This window comes from Pituophis catenifer, unplaced genomic scaffold, assembly GCF_029215685.1.
Source record: "Pituophis catenifer annectens isolate HBS135680 unplaced genomic scaffold, rPitCat1.0.hap2 SCAF_7, whole genome shotgun sequence".
Taxonomy (NCBI): domain Eukaryota; kingdom Metazoa; phylum Chordata; class Lepidosauria; order Squamata; family Colubridae; genus Pituophis; species Pituophis catenifer.
In genome coordinates, this window is record NW_027256887.1 from 56643645 (window position 1) to 56663857 (window position 20213).

General features: G+C 35.8%; 1 protein-coding gene across 1 annotated transcript in view; it reads right to left on the reverse strand.

Moving 5' to 3' along the window:
- The window catches only part of BLTP3B (bridge-like lipid transfer protein family member 3B), a 59019-nt gene that overhangs the window by 37255 nt on the left and 1551 nt on the right, over positions 1-20213 (reverse strand). Inside the window, exons 2-7 of the mRNA XM_070947198.1 lie at positions 17336-17498; positions 16032-16070; positions 13409-13500; positions 10800-10989; positions 5977-6117; positions 579-749 (exon numbers count right to left, since the gene is read on the reverse strand). Of these exons, the coding sequence (XP_070803299.1) occupies positions 579-749; positions 5977-6117; positions 10800-10989; positions 13409-13500; positions 16032-16070; positions 17336-17498 (796 nt within the window). The remainder of the gene's footprint in view (positions 1-578; positions 750-5976; positions 6118-10799; positions 10990-13408; positions 13501-16031; positions 16071-17335; positions 17499-20213) is intronic.

The window sequence follows — 20213 nt, forward strand, 5'->3', positions numbered from 1 at the left end:
TTGTGAAACAGATTTTTTTCAAAGTAGTATTCAAAATGTTTCTAGAATTTATTTAATTTGATTTGACTTAATTAAATTTATTCAATTTGGGCAGCTGACTCCAGACAGCTTTTAAGCTAGACAGCTTAAAATACAACTTCAATAAAATACAATATGAATAATGAATACAAAATAAATTAAGAACAAGAAAAATAAGAATAACTACAAGATGGCAGTCTGGCCAATAAGTCTTTGCCACCTAGTGCAATTAAGTTATGAAGAGATTCAAAGCAGAAAATACTAAAATATACAAAACTAATTTAATTCTAACTTTGTCCACTATGATATACTAGTTATTACACTGTCTATTCTAATAACAAATGTTCATAACAATTGGTTCTTCTTAGAGGAATATTACACAGCAAACTAAAAAAATATTTAACCCTTGTTATGTTATTTCTTAAATAATTAAAATTGATGCTACCAATTTTGGAAAAAAAAAACCTAATGTTTGAAATCCCATAGAAGCACATAGTGTAGAGTTTTCTAAACAAATTTTTATCAATAATATTAAGACATAAAATACCCGATTGGCTTACCTGCATAGGTTCCGAAGCAAGGCTTTTTCTCTGTTCAGCTGATTTCTCTATTGCTTCACTAAGAGATTTAGCATATTGTACCATAGCTTTCAATTGGGAATCAGTCAAAACCCACAGTAAATCATCCAGTATTAAAATTAGTTTGGATGCCACCACATTGCAATCTTTTAACTGTCAAAGGAAAAAAAGTCAAATACTGATAAATATATTATGTAGTTTTTCCCTGTTGCAAAGCAGGCCCACAATTTATAAACTTCTGCAAATCTGTTTGCTACCAATTGGCCTGTTAACTAGCTACTATTTATAAAAAAGATAGTTAACAGCAAAGTTTGAAATGTGGATTTACAGGTGGCTGTTACATATAAATTGGATTGACCAAATCAGAAATGAAGAGGTAATAAGCCACCTGGGATAGCCAAGGGAAATCATCAAAATCATAAAAAAGTGAAAGTTAGAATATTTTGGACATGTGATGTGATACTCAGAAAAATTCGGCATACTTCACTTAATCCTCCAAGAAAAGATTGAAGGCAAATGTTATCCAGGCAGAAGAACATCATGGCTTCAAAATCTAAGGAACTGGTTTGGACAAAACTCAACAACACATTTTCGTGCGGCTGTTGATAAAAATAAGTTCGCCAACATCCAATGACGGATATGGCACAAGAAGAAGAACAGCAAAGTTAAACTTCAAATCCCTCTATAAGCAATCTATTATTGTATTTAGAAAGTCTACAAAATGTAACATGTCCACAACATGTGATAAAAAGTACCCTCCTTACAGCTGCATTTCCAACAAATATTTGAAACATCCTTATACATCTTCGATAGTTTATCTGGCATCAAATATAACCAGTACATCATTTTACAGAAGCTCTCATTAAGATTATAATTCAATGTGAATATCAGCCTTTTAGTCCATGTTTTCCCATTGCGCTAACATTATAACCAAAATTTCTTGCCCACTGAATCATACAGTGTTAAAATACTCATTTTCAGGTTTAACTGTAACTGGATTTTATAAACCTTAGCTCTAAGATGATACTTTGTACCAATGATGAACATTTCAAATTCATTTTAGCAGCTTCAAAACCACATTTTTCTTTTAATTGCAAATAGGTAAACCAATGACATGTACGATCTTCTAGCTCCAAGTCTTCTTTTGATTTGGGAGAGGATTCACTTTGAATGAATTTTCATTATTTCATTCTAAATCCATCAATTAGAGATCACTGTCATCTTCTTCCTTTAAATAAGGCTTCTTGGGGTTACATCCAAAGAGGTATTTTAAAGAAAAACTTTTCTTTGCATTTATTTCTTACTCTATAAATGGCACACTTCACAAAATGATTCTTGAAATCTGCATTCATTTTAAGTTTATTATACCATAAATAAGCATGCCATCCAAACTTAGTTTATTACCTTCCAAGTTCAATAATCCTTTACTCTTTAGATCACCCATTCCTTCATCCAGACCAAACAACATGCTTCAAAATACAATTTTAAATCTGAAAGACCCAGACCTCTTTCTTTGGCAACCCACAAGAATAAATATTCAATTCTTGATTTTTTTCTTTGCCAGTGAATTTTAAATACTGTTAACCATATCAGTTTGGAAGTTATATTTTATATAAGGTAATGGGAGAAATTTTAAACAAAATGAAAAGACTTTAGTTTACAAACTAGAATTTTTGTTCCACGTCCTACATGGAAAGTCCTTTAATAAACAGTGAATAAACACCATAGGCACCCATGAATTTTAAGCCTTATAATTGGTGGTGGTGGTGGTGGTGGTGGTTGTAGTCTGCTAGATGTTTAGGCTGGATTTTGAATTTTTATCCATCTATAGCAGGGGTGTCAAACTGAAGGTCCATAGCCTGCATCCAGTCTGCAATGTGGTCAGATCCAGCCCATGGAGCTGTCCCAGTCTACCCAGTGTGAAAAAGAAAGATCAGGCCAGCGTAGTTTCAGCCCGGTCTACCCAGTGTGAAGAGGAAAGATCAGGCCAACATACCTTTGGCCCAGTCTACCCAGTGCGAAGAGGAAAGATCAGTCAGCGTAGCTTCGGTCCAGTCTACCCAATGCAAAAAGGAAACATGCCAGCAGTTTGGGGAGTGGTGTCAAGCTGGCCACGCCTACCCAATTGGCCACACCCACCCAGTCAGCCATGTCTGGCCGCCCCCCTAAGATCAACCAAAGACCTGATGCGGCCCTCAATGAAATTGAATTTGACATCCCTGATCTATAGAGTCCTTCCCAAGGGATTTGGATAGGCAGATATTATTTGATGTGTTAAAGGTATCATAGCAGGATGTAAGTTGTTCCAAGTAAAGCTGCTTTTGCAATTGACTGATGGTGATTTTGTCAATGCCGATGGTGTTTAAGTGTCTAAGTTATTCTGGATTGCACCCAAGATACCTATTGCTATTGCACTATCTTTGCTTTCTTTTACCACAGTTGTTTCACTTCTATTTACAGGTCTTGTATTTTGTTATCTTCTCCAGTTCTTTCTCTTCTGTTCTGCTGTCTCCAGGTGCTGTCACATCTACTATCCAGACTTCTTTGTTTTTCTTATTAATAATTGTTAAATCTGCAGTGTTATGTAGTAGGTGCCTGTTTATTTGAATGCTAAAGATCCAGAGCAATTTAGCTTCTTCATTTTCTATGTCTTTCTTTATTTTATGGTCCTGCCAGTTCTTGCTTGCAGGCAAATTATATTTCTTGCAGATCTTCCAATGCAGCATTATTACTACTTTGTCATGCGATTGTTTATAGTCAGTCTGTGTGATCTTCTTGTAACAGCTAACTAGGTGATCCACTGTTTCTTCAGTTTCTTTGCAGAGGTGGCATTTGCTATCTGCTGATATCCTCTCAATTCTGGTTTTTGCATGCATTTGTTCTTAAGGCTTGGTCTTGTACAGCCAGAATTAGCCTTCTCTCTCTTTCTTCAACTTTCTTGCTCTTAGCCATTGACAGGGTATTATCTGCTTCCCATTATATTTTTAAAGTACTGGCTATGTAATGCTTTGTCTTCCCATGCCTCCACTCTGTTCTTCATTTGGTCCTTCTTGTAGGGCATCTTACTCACTAGGCTTTCCTTGAATACTAGCTTCATTGCATCTCCTTCACTATCCTTCAGATATTCTTCCAATACCATTTTTTCTTCTTCAACCATCTTATTTACTTGTAACATTCCACACTCACCCATTTTCCTTGGTAAATAGAGTCTTTCAACATCAATGCGTGGATGAAGGGCATGATTCATTGACACTATTTTTCTGGTTTTCCTATCCCGGGCCTTTAGTTCTGCTTCACTCCACTCCACTATTTCAGCTGTGTACCTAATGACTGGAATTGCCCAGGTGCTGATTGCCTTGATGGTATTTCCTCTACTGAGTTTGGAGTATCATCTTCACTCTCTTGATTTATTCATTTCTAATCCTTCTAACCTTCTGGTCTTCATTTGGTCTTTCTTGTAGACTACTTTGGTCTCCCCAGTAATCAGTAAGCTTATTATTATTGGTAGTGGTGGTTGTCATACAGTAAGCCAGATGTTCATACTCGAATTGGCATTTTTGTCCACCTATTGACTCTTTCCCAAGGACCTGGGATACGCAGATGTGGATGTTTCATGCTGTTAGAGGTATCGTCGCAGGATGTAAACTGTTCTGAGTAAAGCTGCCTTCTGCTATTGACTGATGGTAAATTTGTCAAAGCCAATGATGTTCAAGTGGTGCTCCAGTTGTCTGGGAATTGCACCCAAGGCGTGTATGATTATTGGTACTGCCTTTGCTTTTTTGCCACAGTTGTTTTATTCCTATCTGCAGGTCTTTGTATTTTCTTCCCAATTTCTTTCTCTTCTATCTGTATGCCAGGTACTGCCAGATTCACAATCCAGATGTTTTTTTTTTTTGCTTTTCTTATTGGTAGTTGTTAAGTCTGGGATGTTATGTGGAACTTACCTGTCTGTTTGAAATCTAAATTATTATTTATTCTATCCCAACAACTGGGAGGTTCACTGGTGTTTTCTTTAAGAATTATTTTGTGTAGTTTGGTTAGAATTTTTACAAAAAAATGTTTCATTCAGAAATAAAATAGTATTCCTTACTTATCTCTCCTTTATAATCAATTAACAAAATGAAATATGCATACAGCAATGTACTAAATAAATACAAAATAGGTAAAATATAAAATTTAGGCTATAATCTGCTTTAAATGATATTAATAGCCTTGCCCAACCAATGTCAAATGGTTAAAGCAGGGATGATGATTGGTGAACTGGGTTTGTCCCCAATTTCTTTATAGAAGGAACTAGCTTCTTGTACTGAAGACATTTTTTTAAAAAAATAAGGCCAGCTTTTTAACAAATCAATTGAGGAAGTTTCTTCCATTTCATCAAAAGGAAAAGTAAGGTGTGCTTACAAAAGGAAAAGTAAGGCAGCATGGGACAGTATCCCCCAAAGTCCAACTCTATTCTTTTTTTTAAGACTCTGAAGACTTGGCTATTTCCCAAGGTGTTCAGGTCAAGTTAAGCGAACACAGTTATAACAGGATTTTAGAATCGGAACATATCATTTACCTTTTGCATCATGGATCATGCCATTCTACGAAATGGGTGTCCATATACATTAGCTAAGTAAATAAATATCAATGGTCAGGATGTTTCAAAAAGAGACTTGATTGAGGGCAGATCAGAGATCCAACATAGTATCTGAATAGAGGGATTGGGACTCCAAACAGAATCTTGGAAATGAAAAAAGAAGCAAGATTCTCACTGCTTTTCTCCCCAATATTCATTATGAGAAAAGGAGATTTTTCAATCTACTTCTAGACTAAAATGAAAGTTAAAAAAGCAACAAGCAAAGGGTTTCACCCAATTTTTAAAAAATATCCTTGTGAACAAGGTGGATAAATGTGGAGAAGAGGATCCAGAGAATTTGCAGCTTTTTATATAACATTCGAAAAGCATCAAAGGGAATCACCACTTAAGCCTGAGGAAGCAGTACAGTTAAGTAGTTAAAAAGGCCAATATACTGTAACTGTGTGCCATATAAACAGAAGAATAGCATACTGATCCAGGAAGTAACATTTGCACTGTACTCTGCACTAGGCTGACTGTCATTGGAGTACTTTATTCAGTTTTATATATGTATCTTAAAAGAGAAAAACTAGTTTTTCAGAGAAGAGTTACTATAATAATATGAAACTGGAAATCTGCCACAGAATGTTCAGTGGATTTCTACATTGACCAGAAATATGACTTGTTAGGTCCTTTCTAATAACATTTTATCCACTGCTATTAAAATGCTCATAAATCAAATTAACATTATTTATGTTATTATTTATTTTTATTTGAATAAAAAAAATCAAACTGATTTCAACTCAGTTTGAGAATTACCCTTCTTCTAAGTATGATTCTAATTTTGGACTGGTTGGTAATCAGACGAACTGGAGCACTCATGATTTCATGCTGAGAGCTTTGGATTGCATCTGCTTCTATTCTGATCATCTGCCAGTTGATTTCTTTAAATGTCAATACCTATAATAAAACATACATAAATTAATTAAACATTAAGTAGAGTTTGTCTAAGTGTGTGTATGTATGTGTATTTTGTGTATGTATAAAGTAGGCATAGCTGCTTTTCATTCATTAAGATTAAAAACTCAAATTTATTATTTATAACTAAAAAGAAAAAAAATCACATCCTAAATCAAGTCAACAAAAAGCAAGTTTAAGAATGTAATGTGTAGGTTTGTGTATTTTGACTTTTGGATTTATTTTGTAACAGTTTAATGGTTATTATTATTTTTCTTTTATGTTGCAGAAGAGTCTATGCATGATTGTGGCAGGGTACAATACACGGTAATATATTTTAATTTGAAACTGTGTGTGATAGATTTTTGAACATCAATCATTCAAATATACATATGAGAAAGCAAGAGAAAGTAATTGTCTACACCGTTTTTTTCTATTTAGATCATACCTAAGTATGTTTGTAATCTTTGAAATCAGTGAGCATGAATGTTACTCTCTTATAATATTCTTGTAACTAAAAGCATTCTACCACTCAACATCAAATTTTGTTCAACAATGAAGAGACTTGTCCAACCAGTTTTTAAAACCATCTTAGCGATTATCACAAATTGTGGTAATGAATTTCACAGGTTAATTATATACCAAGTGAAGAAATATTTTCTTTAATCTTTATTAATCTCCTTCCAAACAACTTCATTAGCTAATCTTGATCTGTTGTACTAATGTGTATTATTGGCAGTTTTACTTTCAGTCTTTTTCACAAAATTCCTAATACTCTTTTGACTTTTTCATAGTTGTCAAGTCACCATTTTCTCTAAATTATCCACTATGACCAAATTTTATTCTTGGTTAGTTTCAGACAATTCTGATCCCATCAATCTATATGTGAAATTTGCATCAAAATGTATCATTTTGTGCTTACTAAAGTTTAAAGAAATTGCTCCAAAGCTCTTCATAATCACTTTTAATTTTATTAAGATGAATAATATAATTTGCAAACATGCAAATTCACTGTTTATCCATATGTCAAAATATGGTAAATGACAGCTTAACTAATTTAAAGGAATTCAAGTCTCTAGTGTGAGGTAAATTACACTGTGTGGTGCTGAAGGGACTAGCTGATAGCCCTTCAAATAAATAAGATAATGAAACAGTCACACCAGGAACGCTCTTTATTATAGTATAGAATAATAAAATCATGAAAGCCTATCCACATTTGTCACTTTGCCATCTTTACCAAATAAAATAAAAACAATTGCCATGAGTCATAGGTTGAGTTGGGTGGGCTATAGAAATTGGATGGATGGATAAATAAATTTTCAGTTTCTTTCTCTGCTTTCCTCATTTTCTGGACTGTGTAATTTTTTTTGAAAGTCGTCCCCCCCCCTTCCCCAACAGCTGGCTCATTTCTTCCCTATCCTCAAAGTCAGCTCTATATTCCTTCATACTAGCAGAAGATATCATAGAACTATTCTCATTAATCTTTGAAAATTCCTGTAGAACTGATGAGGTTCCGGAAAATTGAAAAAAAGCAGATGTCATCACTAAATGTGAAGGAAGGGGATGTAGGAAACAACAGATTTCTCAGTTTGATATCTATAGTAGGAGACATCCTTGAATAACTTGTTGAGCAGACTATTTGTAGGCAGGTAAGCTGCATTTAGGAGGAACCAGCATGTGTTTGTCACAAACAAATCATGCCGGATTAACCATATCTCCTTTGACAGAATTATTAGCTTAGTAGATCACAGAAATAACAGAGATTTAGTAAACCCAGACCTTAGCAAAGTCTTAAATGTAATCCTTCAACACTTTCTCCTTAATAAATGATAAAATATGGGCTAAAAGGTACCACTGTGTTGTGGCCCATCAGCGGCCTGTGTAGCTAGTAGCTGATTCCAACAGCGAGGAGGCTGGTGTGGTGCTGCGCCAGCAGCCTGTGCAGCTGGCATTCGAGTCAGACAATGAGGAGGCTGGAGAAGATGTGGTGCCAGAGGCGGGGATTCAGCCAGGGCCTTCAGAACCTGCAGAAGCTCCTATAAGTGAAGAGGAAGAAGAGGAGGAGCCTCTTCTCAATGCACGGGCGCACAGAGCTGCCAAAAGGCAGGAGTGGCTCCTCAGGAGGAGGTCTCCTCAAGAGTAAGGCTTGGGGCTAATTGGCTACTCCCTTAGCCTATTTAAGGAAGGATGATGACTGAGGCAATTTGCAGGGAACAACTTTGTTCACTCTCCTTCGCGTCTTGATCTTAGTTCTCTTATCAGTTTCCTGCAAATTGCTTCTGGGCTTTCTGCCAACCATAGTAAGATTACGATTATTTATTCTTTGAATTCTTGTAGGCTGTTAAAAAAGTTAATTAACAGCCTTTGTTTGAAAAAGACTGATTTAATTTAGTAAACTAAGGTTTGTACAGACTTTGTGTGTGCTGCGTTCTTTGGGGTCCGTAGCTGGGACAGAACACACTGATACATGAACTCAGCATCAGCTGAACAACTGCACCCAAAGAGTGTTCATTATTGGCTTCATTTGAGCTTGAAAGGAAGTATTGAATGAACTATGCAATACTAGGTCATGGGAGAGCTCAGAGAACACCAATAACTCCACAGATCATGGGAAGTAATAATCCATTCTATTCTGTTCTAGCCAAAGGTTATTGGGAATACTGTGTCCAGTTCTGGGACCCAGAATTCAAAAAGTACAGTGCCATATTCTAGCACAATCAGAAGAGGGATAGGAAAATGATAACCAAGCCCTGGTGAGACTGATCTATTTAACCTGTAGAAAATATAACTGAGGGAAATACAGTAGAACAGTAGTCTGGAAGGTTGTCACAAAAAACAGGGAGCAGGCTTATTTGCTATTGCCCCAGAAAGCAGGACCAGAATCAGTTTGTAAATACTGCAAGAAAATAAGTTCAGACTAGACATTATCATACAGGAGTTTGATGTTTGATCATACAGTGAAATAGACTGACAAATAGAGTCAGTGAATTCTCTTTCACTAGAAGTTTTCAAAAAGAGATTGAATGATTATTTTAAAAAGATGCTAGTGTATTCTGCAATGAGCAGTAGCTTGGACCAGATGACCTCTAAGGTGCCTACCAATTTTTTAAAATCTATGATTATAAGAGCATATATCTGAACATTGCAATTCCAGATGCTTAAGCCTAATTTTCTTCAATAAAATAACTTATGTCAGGATTTAAATGTATAGTATGTTCCCACAGTGGCACCAAAAGTAATAATGTGCTGCTTACATAGCCTTTGACCCCTGTCAAGAAAATTGGCTCATCCTTTTTAAGATTATTTTATCAAAAGCGGAAATCAAAGTTTCAAAGCAATCCAGTACTCTCCAGCATAACCTGGATTTCCAGCAATGCCTCTGGAACCCACATATATCCCAGAGAATCTTAGAAAATAAAATGGTGAATTCTGATAAATCATGATAACCAATGTTTGAGGGTATAGGAGCTGCAACTCAGCCTCATCTTCTGAAAACCTAGAATTTGTATGTTTATTTAATTGTAACTCATCCTAATCAGACTGGGCATGCACCTGAACAAAAATGGCAACACAAAACTTCACACCCCCAAATGGACACTATGCATAATCACGGCTGAAATGGCACAGCAATGTCACTGGAAATGGAGTGGCTCAATTTTTTTCATCCCATTTTTTTAAATGGAAATATTAAGAATGAGGATAGGAAATAGAGTTTGAAACGTTCCAGGAATAGGTTGTTTCCATTTTCTCCTTTAGAATTATTTAGAATCTGAATTTATTTATTTATTTATTTTTGGCATTTTGGCCTTGTGATCAAAGTTTCTTGTGGAGGACTGCAATTAGTTTCTTTGATGAATGGTTTTACCACCACAATGGTAAGCAATTAGTATCCCTAATCTGCTCCAAATCTAAATGAGCCCACTGACTCCAAAGGTTTGGGCTCCTGGATTTGCTGCAACAGATTCAGTCTTCATGTTTACTATTTTCTCCAGATTATCAACAAATTTCCCTAAATCCCACCCATGGAGGATATTATATGTAGACATTTAGATGCTCTATAGTCCTGATTTCTATGACACTGAGATTCCGTTTACAACTTATTTTGTTTCCTACATACTTGTCCAGCCCCATTAAAGGCTTTCACAAGCATAATTTCACAAGCAAAGTATTTCTTAAACCAAGAAATGATAGTCCTCTCTTGAATCAGGAATTTGAACAGCATAATTATACTGTAACCACATGAGAAGTTTTTTCACAAATTGCAAATGGCGTGAGATAATTGAATTAGTAGCAAGTATATGATTCAAAGCTGTGCTCATATATAAATGGTAGCAACTGACTTAAAATCGTTAGCCACTACAATATAATTTTAATATCAAAATAACCATATAAAATACTGATCAGTTTTGGTTAGGCTCACAAGCTAAGAAGGGCTGAAAGGGAGGTCACCAGGAATACCAGGGTTATAGGCTAACTGGCAAATCCTAAAAAATCCCAGAAGTCAATTATGATAACATATAGCTGCTAAATAAAACTATAAAGACATTATTTAAATGTTAGTATTTATATAATACTAAATAAAGAAAGTGGATTCTGCTAGAATTATTTTTCTATGTGTGAAATAGATATGTGAAAAATAAAGTCTCATTGTACAAGAGGGGAAAGAAAAAAAAAATAAGATTTACCTCTCCACGCTGTGATTCTTGTAATCGAGTAAATCTTAGATCATCATGTTCCCACTTTGCATTTACACTATATATTCTCAACTGAGAAAGTTCAAATGAAGCATTAAAAGCCTTTGCTCCAATTCTGATTATAATGGAGTTTACAGAAACAGATATGCCTTCTACAACTTTCTCAGCAAAACCATATTCGCTGCCAAAATAAAATGCAGGGATTTAAATTAGACTTCAGTGTTTATGAATGAAACATTTTAGCAATTGGTCAAAATGAAGACAATATATGTACTGATGTAGATAAGAGTTCAGATCCTCACAAAATCCAGAACAGATTCAAGATTGCTAAAAAATCCAATTCAAAGGAGTCCAATAACTAAAATAGTGAATTGCATTTTCTTGTGTTTCATGAAAATATTATACTAGAACAGTACAAGGGTTTTTCATTGCTTGCTGTATAAAGGCAGTTTATATTTTTGATTTCCTGGATCAACAAGATTATATACTTTAGAGCAACATAAGAAGTTCAAATAACAGAAGACATAACCACTGCCATAGTTGGTGTCAGACATTTTATATTGATCAAAGTAATCAAGGATATAGAGAAGCCATGTATGAATTGGAAGGGACCTTAAAGGTTATCCAGTTTAATTCCTTGCTCAGTTTAGCAGTCCTATAGAATAGTTTCCCAATCTTCCCAACCTTTAGATGTGTGGGTTTCAAATATAGGTAGTCCTCAACTTACAACCACAATTGGTTGCTAAGTGAAACATTTTGTGTAGTGAATTTTGCCCGTTTTTATGATTTTTCTTGCCACAGCTGTTAAGTGAATCAACGCAGTTGCTAAGTTGGTAACACAGTTGTTAAGTGAATGTAGCTTCCCCGTTGACTTTGCTTGTCAGAAGGCCACAAAAGGTGATCACATGACCCCAGGACACTGCAACTGTTATAAATGTAAGTCGGTAGCAAAGTGTTAGAATTTTGATCATGTGACCATGGGGATGGTGCAATGGTTGTGTTACTTTCTTCAGTGCTGTTGTAACTTATAACGGTCACTAAATGAACTGTTGTAAATTGAGGATTACCTGTACCAGAATTCTAAATAAACCACAGCCATTGATTAGAATGATCTAAATTATCTCTGATAGGTTGCCATCAAGTTCCCATTTGAAAACCTGCAACAATAAGACATACACTAGGATCAGGCATCCCTTTAGGTTAAAAAACAAAAGGATGCTTGAGAATATATAGGCCTATTTACATACCATCTGTCTACCATTCTCAAAGCAACAGTGTTTTTTCCAATTACACACAGCTATATTTAATAACTGCTGAGTGAACTAAGGAAAATATATGCTTGGTTCAAGGAATGCAGACTTTTCCCCCTTAGATCTGCAGAGCACTACTACTCTATTTCTGCTTTGAGCAGATTATTCCACCATTAAGATCTTACTGTAAGGAAATTCCTTATAATATTTGGCCTGAATCTTTCAATTCCAGTCTTAGTTTGGTTTTATTCAGGGGTGAAATATAAAATTTGTTACTACCTGTTCTGTGGGCGTGGCTTGGTGGGGGGAGGTAATGTGACTGGGTGGGCGTGGCCAATTTTTTTTTTTTTTAACTTTTCACAGCATTTTTTCTAATGCTTTGAAAAGCCTCTCTGCCGATCAGGGAACTCAGCTGGGATCGTCAGAGACTTTTCAAAGCAATTTTTTTACCACCTCTTTGGCCAAGAGGTTGCAGAAAAAAATGCTTTGAAAAGCCTCTAATGATCCCAGCTGAGCTGCGCTATCATCAGAGGCTTTTTTTTTACTTTTAAAAGCAAAAAAGCAACCTCGGAAGAGGTTATAGAAAAAATGCTTTGAAAAGTTAAAAAAAAAAGCCTCTGATGATCATGCGGCTCAGCTGGGCATGGTGGAGGGGGGGCAGGGAGTTTTGCTACCGGTTCTCCGAACCACCCGCCACCATCGCTACCGGATCGAGCGATCCGGTCCGAACCAGGAGCATTTCACCCCTGGTTTTATTCCTCTCTACAGTGGTACCTTGTTACTCATCATTAATTGGTTTCAGGAGGTGTGATAAGTACTAAAAACTATGAGTACCAAACAAACCACATGAGTTAACATGCAACTCTGGATGCTGGATCTGGAAAGGGTAGCAAGGCAGCAGACAGTGACACGTTCTAGTTTATGCATCAAGTACCAAATAAATGATAAGTACTGGGACAAATATTTTGCGGCAAAATGAGTTGACTACCAAATTCTACGAGTTTTAAAGCAGTCAAGTAACAAGGTATGACTCTATTTCAGAGAATAAATCTGTCTTCTCTTGCACGGAATAGTCTTTTAGTTATTTGTAGGCCACTATCATATCCCTCGGCCCCCCAGTCTTCTCTTTCACAAACTAACCATACCCAGTCCTTTCAGTCATTCTATTGGTTTTCAAATACCTTATGGTTCTGATAGCTAGTAAAAATATTTACTATTCTCAGAGGACAACAATATCTCCACCCTGGAGTTTTCTTCATGTGTAGCAATCACATAAAGAACACTTACTATTGCATGTGTATCTGGTTTTTGATCTTTTCTTAGTTAATTTTGATGCAGCCTTTAATTTACCTTTGTCCTGATGCAGTTGCTATAGGTGATGGTCCATTAGGAGCACGGGGTTCGTCACATGTACTCATTTCCATTATTACTTTATCCAATGACTGAGAAATACAGGAAAAAAATACAAATTGAATTGTTTTGATTTTTTAATCAATTTACCTAATCTATTTATGTATAATGGCTGGGTAAAGTTTATATCATAAAACTCTCTAAATATTGCAGGTTGTCAAGAAAAATGTAATACTGTACCGAATATTTTTTTAAGAAAGAAACCTAATTACAGCAATTGTTCAACTTGTTTATCATGAACATGCAAATTTTATACAATATTATGCCCATCTATGATAGTAATTTGCTAGGTTTTTAATAATTGTATGCAAACTAACTTCAGTTAAATTAAATATGTTAAAGAAATGCTCAATATCCACAGTTGAAATACATTTCAAAGTGCATTCCATGCATGTCATCTATGCAGCCAACACCATACAGAATGGAAACACTAAAATACACAATGGTTCCCTGGGTCCTGTTATATTATCACTTGCAATAATTTATTTCTGATAGCAATACCAGGTACAAAGTTGGGTTTCTAAAAATTCATAAAATGGTGATGTCCATGAACCAAAATAGTGTTGTATTGTTCGTCTTAAATAAAGCCTAATTCAGTATATAGCCATTGAGAGTCTGTCATAACATACACTTTAAGGCTACTAAGTACAGTCAAACTCTTCATCAATCTGGCAGCTATACTGTGATAAGACTACATTTTGCTACTCTAATTTTTAAGAAATAATATTTCAATAGGCAATATATAGCAATTTATCAGACAACAGTTTAAAAAAAAACCCTCCCCAAACACATAGGCTCAACTTCCTCTCTTAAAATTGAAGAACTCAAATATTATCAAATACCACAGGTGAATAAGAAGCAAGCTAAAAGGAGAAATTTGCAATTGCAAAGATATACTTTTATAATTTCTGAGCAAATGATGGTTATAACCAGTCCTGGGAGTTACACCCATTCTAGTACCCCCATGATGATGATCTTGGTATTTATATATATTACTATAGTATGTGTGTGTGTGTGTGTGTGTGTGTGTGTGTGTGTCTACACACACACATATATACATACACACTCTAACAATTTATAAGTTAACATGTAACATGTATCAAACCAAAAGTAGTATTTAAAACAACCATTTATTAATGCCTTTAACCAATTATGTTTTACTTTCATCTCAGCAACAGAAAATTTAGCTACTGCATGCATTAATAAGTAATTTTAAATCCTAAAGGAGAAGCTTCATGTAAAATTTATCTGGCCTCCCACATGCAAAGTCAGTGGGGAAACCAGCAGGGAAGGCTACAAATTGCTGTTTAAGTCTCCTCAGCCTGCACACCCTCCCCAGATCTCTCTGCACTCATACCAAATTAGACACTCGCATATTCTTTGTGTACTCTCCATTACCCTCCCTCACACCATCACACACACCCTTGTATCCCTATGTGCCTTTCCTGAACCTTGCTGTGCCAGTCTAACACCCTCATGCAACCTGTTGCACTTTCCCCCACTCAGCAGCAGCCACTTACCTGCTTGTCAGCCTACTTGTAAGACACCTGGGATTTGCAATTTCTTGCCAGCTTCCCCACTGAATTGGTTGTGGAATTCTAGAAGGAAGTTGCCCCATCTAATACTGTGGGATTCAGTTAATGGTGGCAATTTCATTACCATCATTAAGCAATGTAGTTGCATTTTACAATCATATCACTTAATGATAGAAATTCCAGTCCCAATTGTGATTGTACGGTAAAGACTATCTGTACTGCTGCTATTCAGCTATTTTGACCACAATTCCCTTCTTAGTGTAATTATACAGGCAGTCCTCAATTTACAACAGTAATTGAATAACTGTCCCTTGCTACAGGGACAATGTAACAAGGCTTGTGGTGAGTGTGCAAAAGTGTGAGGGCGATGTGGAAAGGCTTACGGAGGGTGCACGGGAATGTGTAAGCATGCAGAGGACATGAGGGAGATGCAAGGAGGGCTGGGGAAAGCATACATGGGTGCATGATGGTGAGTGAAGTTGCGAGAGAAGCAGGATGAAGTTCTCTCTCTCTTTCTCTCTCTCTGTGTGTGTGTGTGTGTGTGTGTGTGTGTGTGTGCGTGCGCGCGTGCAAGCAAGGTATAGCAAGGTCTCAGGAGGTGCACATGGATATGAAGGGGTGCACGTATTAGGATGCAAGAGAGGCATGGCAAGGCTCAGGGGAGGTGCATAATTGTGCGCAAATGGCCAGTGTAGCATGAAAGGAGAGACTGGGTGAGGGTGCGAGGGTGGGGGACACTAACCTCATCGACTTACAACCTTCCCTATTGGCTTCATTACTTTTCTGGGGAGGCTGGTCAGGAAGGTCACAAATGGTGGGGGTGCTGAGATAGTCAGATCTGTGAGGACTAGTCATAATCACCATGTGTTCAGCACCACTATTAACTTTGAACAGTTGCTGAATGAATGGTCATGAGTGCTATTGTAACACAAATGTTCTTTCAATTATTTTTGTGACTTCCAGAAAATGATAAGCTATATATATATTACTTTAAAAATCACAAGGAAGTGGCTGTATTCAAAACTCACCAAAGAGATTGGATGTGTTTTCAACTTTGTCCATGGTATCTGTAATGGAAAACAAATACAAGAGAAAATATTTTAAGCAGTAATGAACTTTCCCTCCAGAAAAGAAAGAACATGAGGTAAAAGGAACATACAATTTTGTCTACATCAATAAAAACAAAATCAAATTATCTCTATCATTTTTCAGGATAAAATAGGAAGGAAGGAAGGAAGGAAGGAAGGAAGGAAGGAAGGAAGGAAGGAATCTGATCTCTGGGAACATCATATTCTATACAGACAAAAACGGGGAAAAGTCCTCTTCAGCTAATTTCTGGGGTTTCATTCCTGCTGATATTCATATTATTCATGGATCTGTGAGGGGAAATGGATTCAAAAATCCATCAGGAGAGTTAGCTCTTTCTTCAAATAATCTGTAACACCAGTTCTGAATGGGCTGCGGTCCAGTAGTGGGCCGCAGCCGGGAGGTTGGGGAACCCTGCGCTAGACCAAAATGGCTTTCATTTTATTCTATGCAGTAATATCTCTATTATTACAGACTTCATTTTCCAGTCCCTAAATGCCCTCCTTCTATAAATGTTTGGTGTCTATGGTGGACATATTGAGTGACAGAGAAAGGAAATGGCAGATAAAAAGCTACCAGAGAAAGACAGAAGAAGAAAAATGTGATAAAAGTAGAAAGAATGTAGTTTGATTCTTTTGAAAGAATCCTGGACTTTACCTCAAAATTGAAGTGTCAGCCTCCGCCTTTATATTACTTGCTTGCTCGGCTGCCATTGTAATGGGGGGAGAGGGGAGCTGTCTAGATATTTGGGAGGGGGGAAGTGAGCTGGTGGAGTAAATTGGAGAAAGTTTTCCTCAGCGTTTCTCTGCAGCTGGGAGACACGCTGATAACCACTCAAGGTCAACCGTCTTGGCATACCAGAAGGATGGAGCCATCGGAAGCTGCACCCCACATGACCTTGAGGGAATGTGGATTGGATAATCCGGACTGGACCATTGGGGGGAGGGTTTTAAGGATGCTTTCTATATGTGATTTTCGCGCCTATTGCCTTGCTTTTCTTTGATTGCATTCAGTTCATACTCAGTAAAAGTACCTTTCTCTATGAAAATGGAGTCAGGGTTTTTCTTTCTTGAGTACTGAAAGGAGGCATACCTGACATGAAGGCTTCATAAACAGTTTCATTTATTACAGCCTATTGAACTTAAAAAAGATTTAAAACTATTTCAAATACTAGATTCAAAGTATTTTAAGAGCAACATGAATAAAAATTGTCCAAATTCCTTAGCTGGAATAGTAATTTACTCACTCTAATAGAAGCTTTATTACAAAATACTTTGTTGATGGCAAGCCAAGTGGGAAGGTCTAGCATATTCTGAAGTACTTCTTCATCAAGCTCTATATTGGTTACCTGACCTTCACCTTTCAATGTACTCAAGTTGATTTTATCAGGTGATAGATTTTTGGTGAACCTAAAAATAAACATAGACACCAAAGTTACTTCCCTAAATAATTTACCGAACTGAAATGTAAACAGATAAATGAATACTATAAATAAGTGTTCTGAAAAAGTATTGAAAATATTATGATTATTAAACATTTACTTTAGCACTTTAAACAGATATACATTTCAAAACCATTTCAACTAATTCATTATTTTTTGTTGCACACGGAAAATCCTTTAATTATTTTTTATTATTTTATTACAATGAAGATCAAATAATAAAACAAATATCTGAAAAAGGATAGACAGAAAGCTGAAGACAGAGATAGCAATAGCACTTAGACTTATGTACCACTTCACAGTGCTTTACAGCCCTCTTTAAGCAGTTTACTGAGCCATGGTGGTGCAAACATAAGCCGTGGTGGCATAATGGTTAGAATGCAGTACTGCAGGCTACTTCTGCTGACTGCAAGCTGGCAGCAGTTTGGCAGTTTAAGTGTCAGGCTCAGCCTTCCATCCTTCCAAGGTTGGTAAAATGAGGAGTCAGATTGTTGAGGGCAATATGCTGACTCTGTAAAACCGCTTAGAGAGGGCTGTAAAGCACTGTGAAGCAGTATATAAATCTAAGTGCTACTGCTATTGATACTGAGTCAGTATATTACCTCCAACAATTTGGGTCCTCATTTTACCGACCTTGAAAGTATGGAAGGCTGAGTCAACCTTGAGCCAGTGAGAAATGAACTGCCAAACTGCTGGAAGACATCAGTCAGCAGAATTAGCCTGCAGTACTGAATTCTAACCATTATGCCACCACGCCTTATGTTTGAATGGAACTGATATGATTTTAAGATGACCAAAGTAAGAAGTTTAATGAACAAAAAAATTGCATGATTGAGTGAGGGAATGGTGAAAACTAGTGTTTGCAAGGATAGAAAGTATTAACAGATACGGTAAACAGTGTTGCATGAAACTATATTGAATTAAATTTCCTTTTCTTTTAATTCCCATCTTTAATTTCTTCTGCTCACTACTTATTACTCATTGTTTACATTTTGCATAATAGCATGTGTTTGCATGCTGTATTGGCCAACACAGAAATAGCATGTGTTTGCATGCTGTATTGGCCAAAAGAAAATAAGATACAGTAATTCAAGTGGGTTATTTGAACAAAAAGCACTTTCTGAATTAAATGTTATCAGATCTTCTGTCAACATCTAAGTAGAAAAAAATAATAAAAATTCTTAATCACTGAATGACAGATGCTTCCAAAAAGTGTTAAAATATTCATTTTACATTATCAAACATAAACATCTTCCATAGATCTTTGTATCAGTCCTCTTAGTTCTTCATTTTTCTATTTTGAACAGTTGCAGAACAGTAATTTGGGAAATTCAATAATAGTTTAGTTATATTCCGTCATTTAAGAGCATGCTTGTCTTTTCCTTTAACTGGGGCCATCACTGCAAATCTTTATGTCAAATGTGATTCTAAATAGATGACATGGATTAAAATAATTTACATAGAATGTCTGTTATATTTGAGCAGATACATATTTGTACTGCTACACTTTTAAGTAGAGCATGTTGATGGAAAAGATTAAAATAATTCCATATTTTAAAATTAAATGCTACATAAACTACAGAATTCTGCACAAAAGGATCAGAATGTGAAAACGGGGGAAATAAGGCTTGCCTGAGAATTTAACTCAAAAAATGCCAAGTTAGATATCATTCTTGAATATTAAGAGATTTTGAAGATGGCAATAGTTAGGCTAACTCTAAATGAAAGAGTACTGAATGTGTTGTGTGGGAAACTGACATTTTGACCTTATTATGAGTCAAGTAAATTTATGAAAATTTCCGTAACTGCCTTGAAACCTAAAGGTCAGTAGTCAGATCATTTTTGGGACTGCCTGATTTCACTATGGAAATCATGACATAACAGTATCTGCATAACCCTTAGCATAAGAACACAGATTACTTTTTATTATGGGTCATCATTTAACCTGCATGCTAATAAAGCAACATAAAACATTACAACAGTGTTCACTTTATTATTTAAATAATTGTTCACAGGAAAAAACCAGAATGAACAAAAATCATCACATCCAGTTCCTTGGATCATGCAGAATTCTCCACTAAATTCATATGATCTAGTCTAACACAGTCAGAATGACAAAGACAATGAAGTGCACAACATAAAGGAATATTTGAAACAAACACAGAAGCCAAATATTTTAAACAGTTTTGTCTTAAACACAGTAAAAAAATAGCTTCTTCATAATTATATATAAGTATTTCAAATTTTCAGTGTTTTCTTTTTATTAAAAATGCTTCTTAAAATACTGTTGTTTTGGATTAATTTTAAAAGAACCTCATTTTAAAAGTTTAAGTTGAAAACAAATTAATAAGGACAATGCATTTATTTTTGCTATGTGTCTCTGGGTGTACAATACACCAAGTCAAACTCATAATTCATGGGAAAAAGACATTTGATCATCTTGGAATTGCTTCAGTCTAACAAAGGCATGTATGCTTAGGAAATAATCCTGACCATTATTGTTTATATAATTTTTATTGATATTTCACTTTGCTTTATCAAAAAGCTGATGCATTCAGGAAAAACTGCCAGTCAGTCAGAAAACTACTTCATTATTTTCTCCAGATCTTCAGTTCATATGAACCAATCAAAATACTGACTGGCTATTAATATACATAATTTCACTATTGTCAGTAAAATAGAT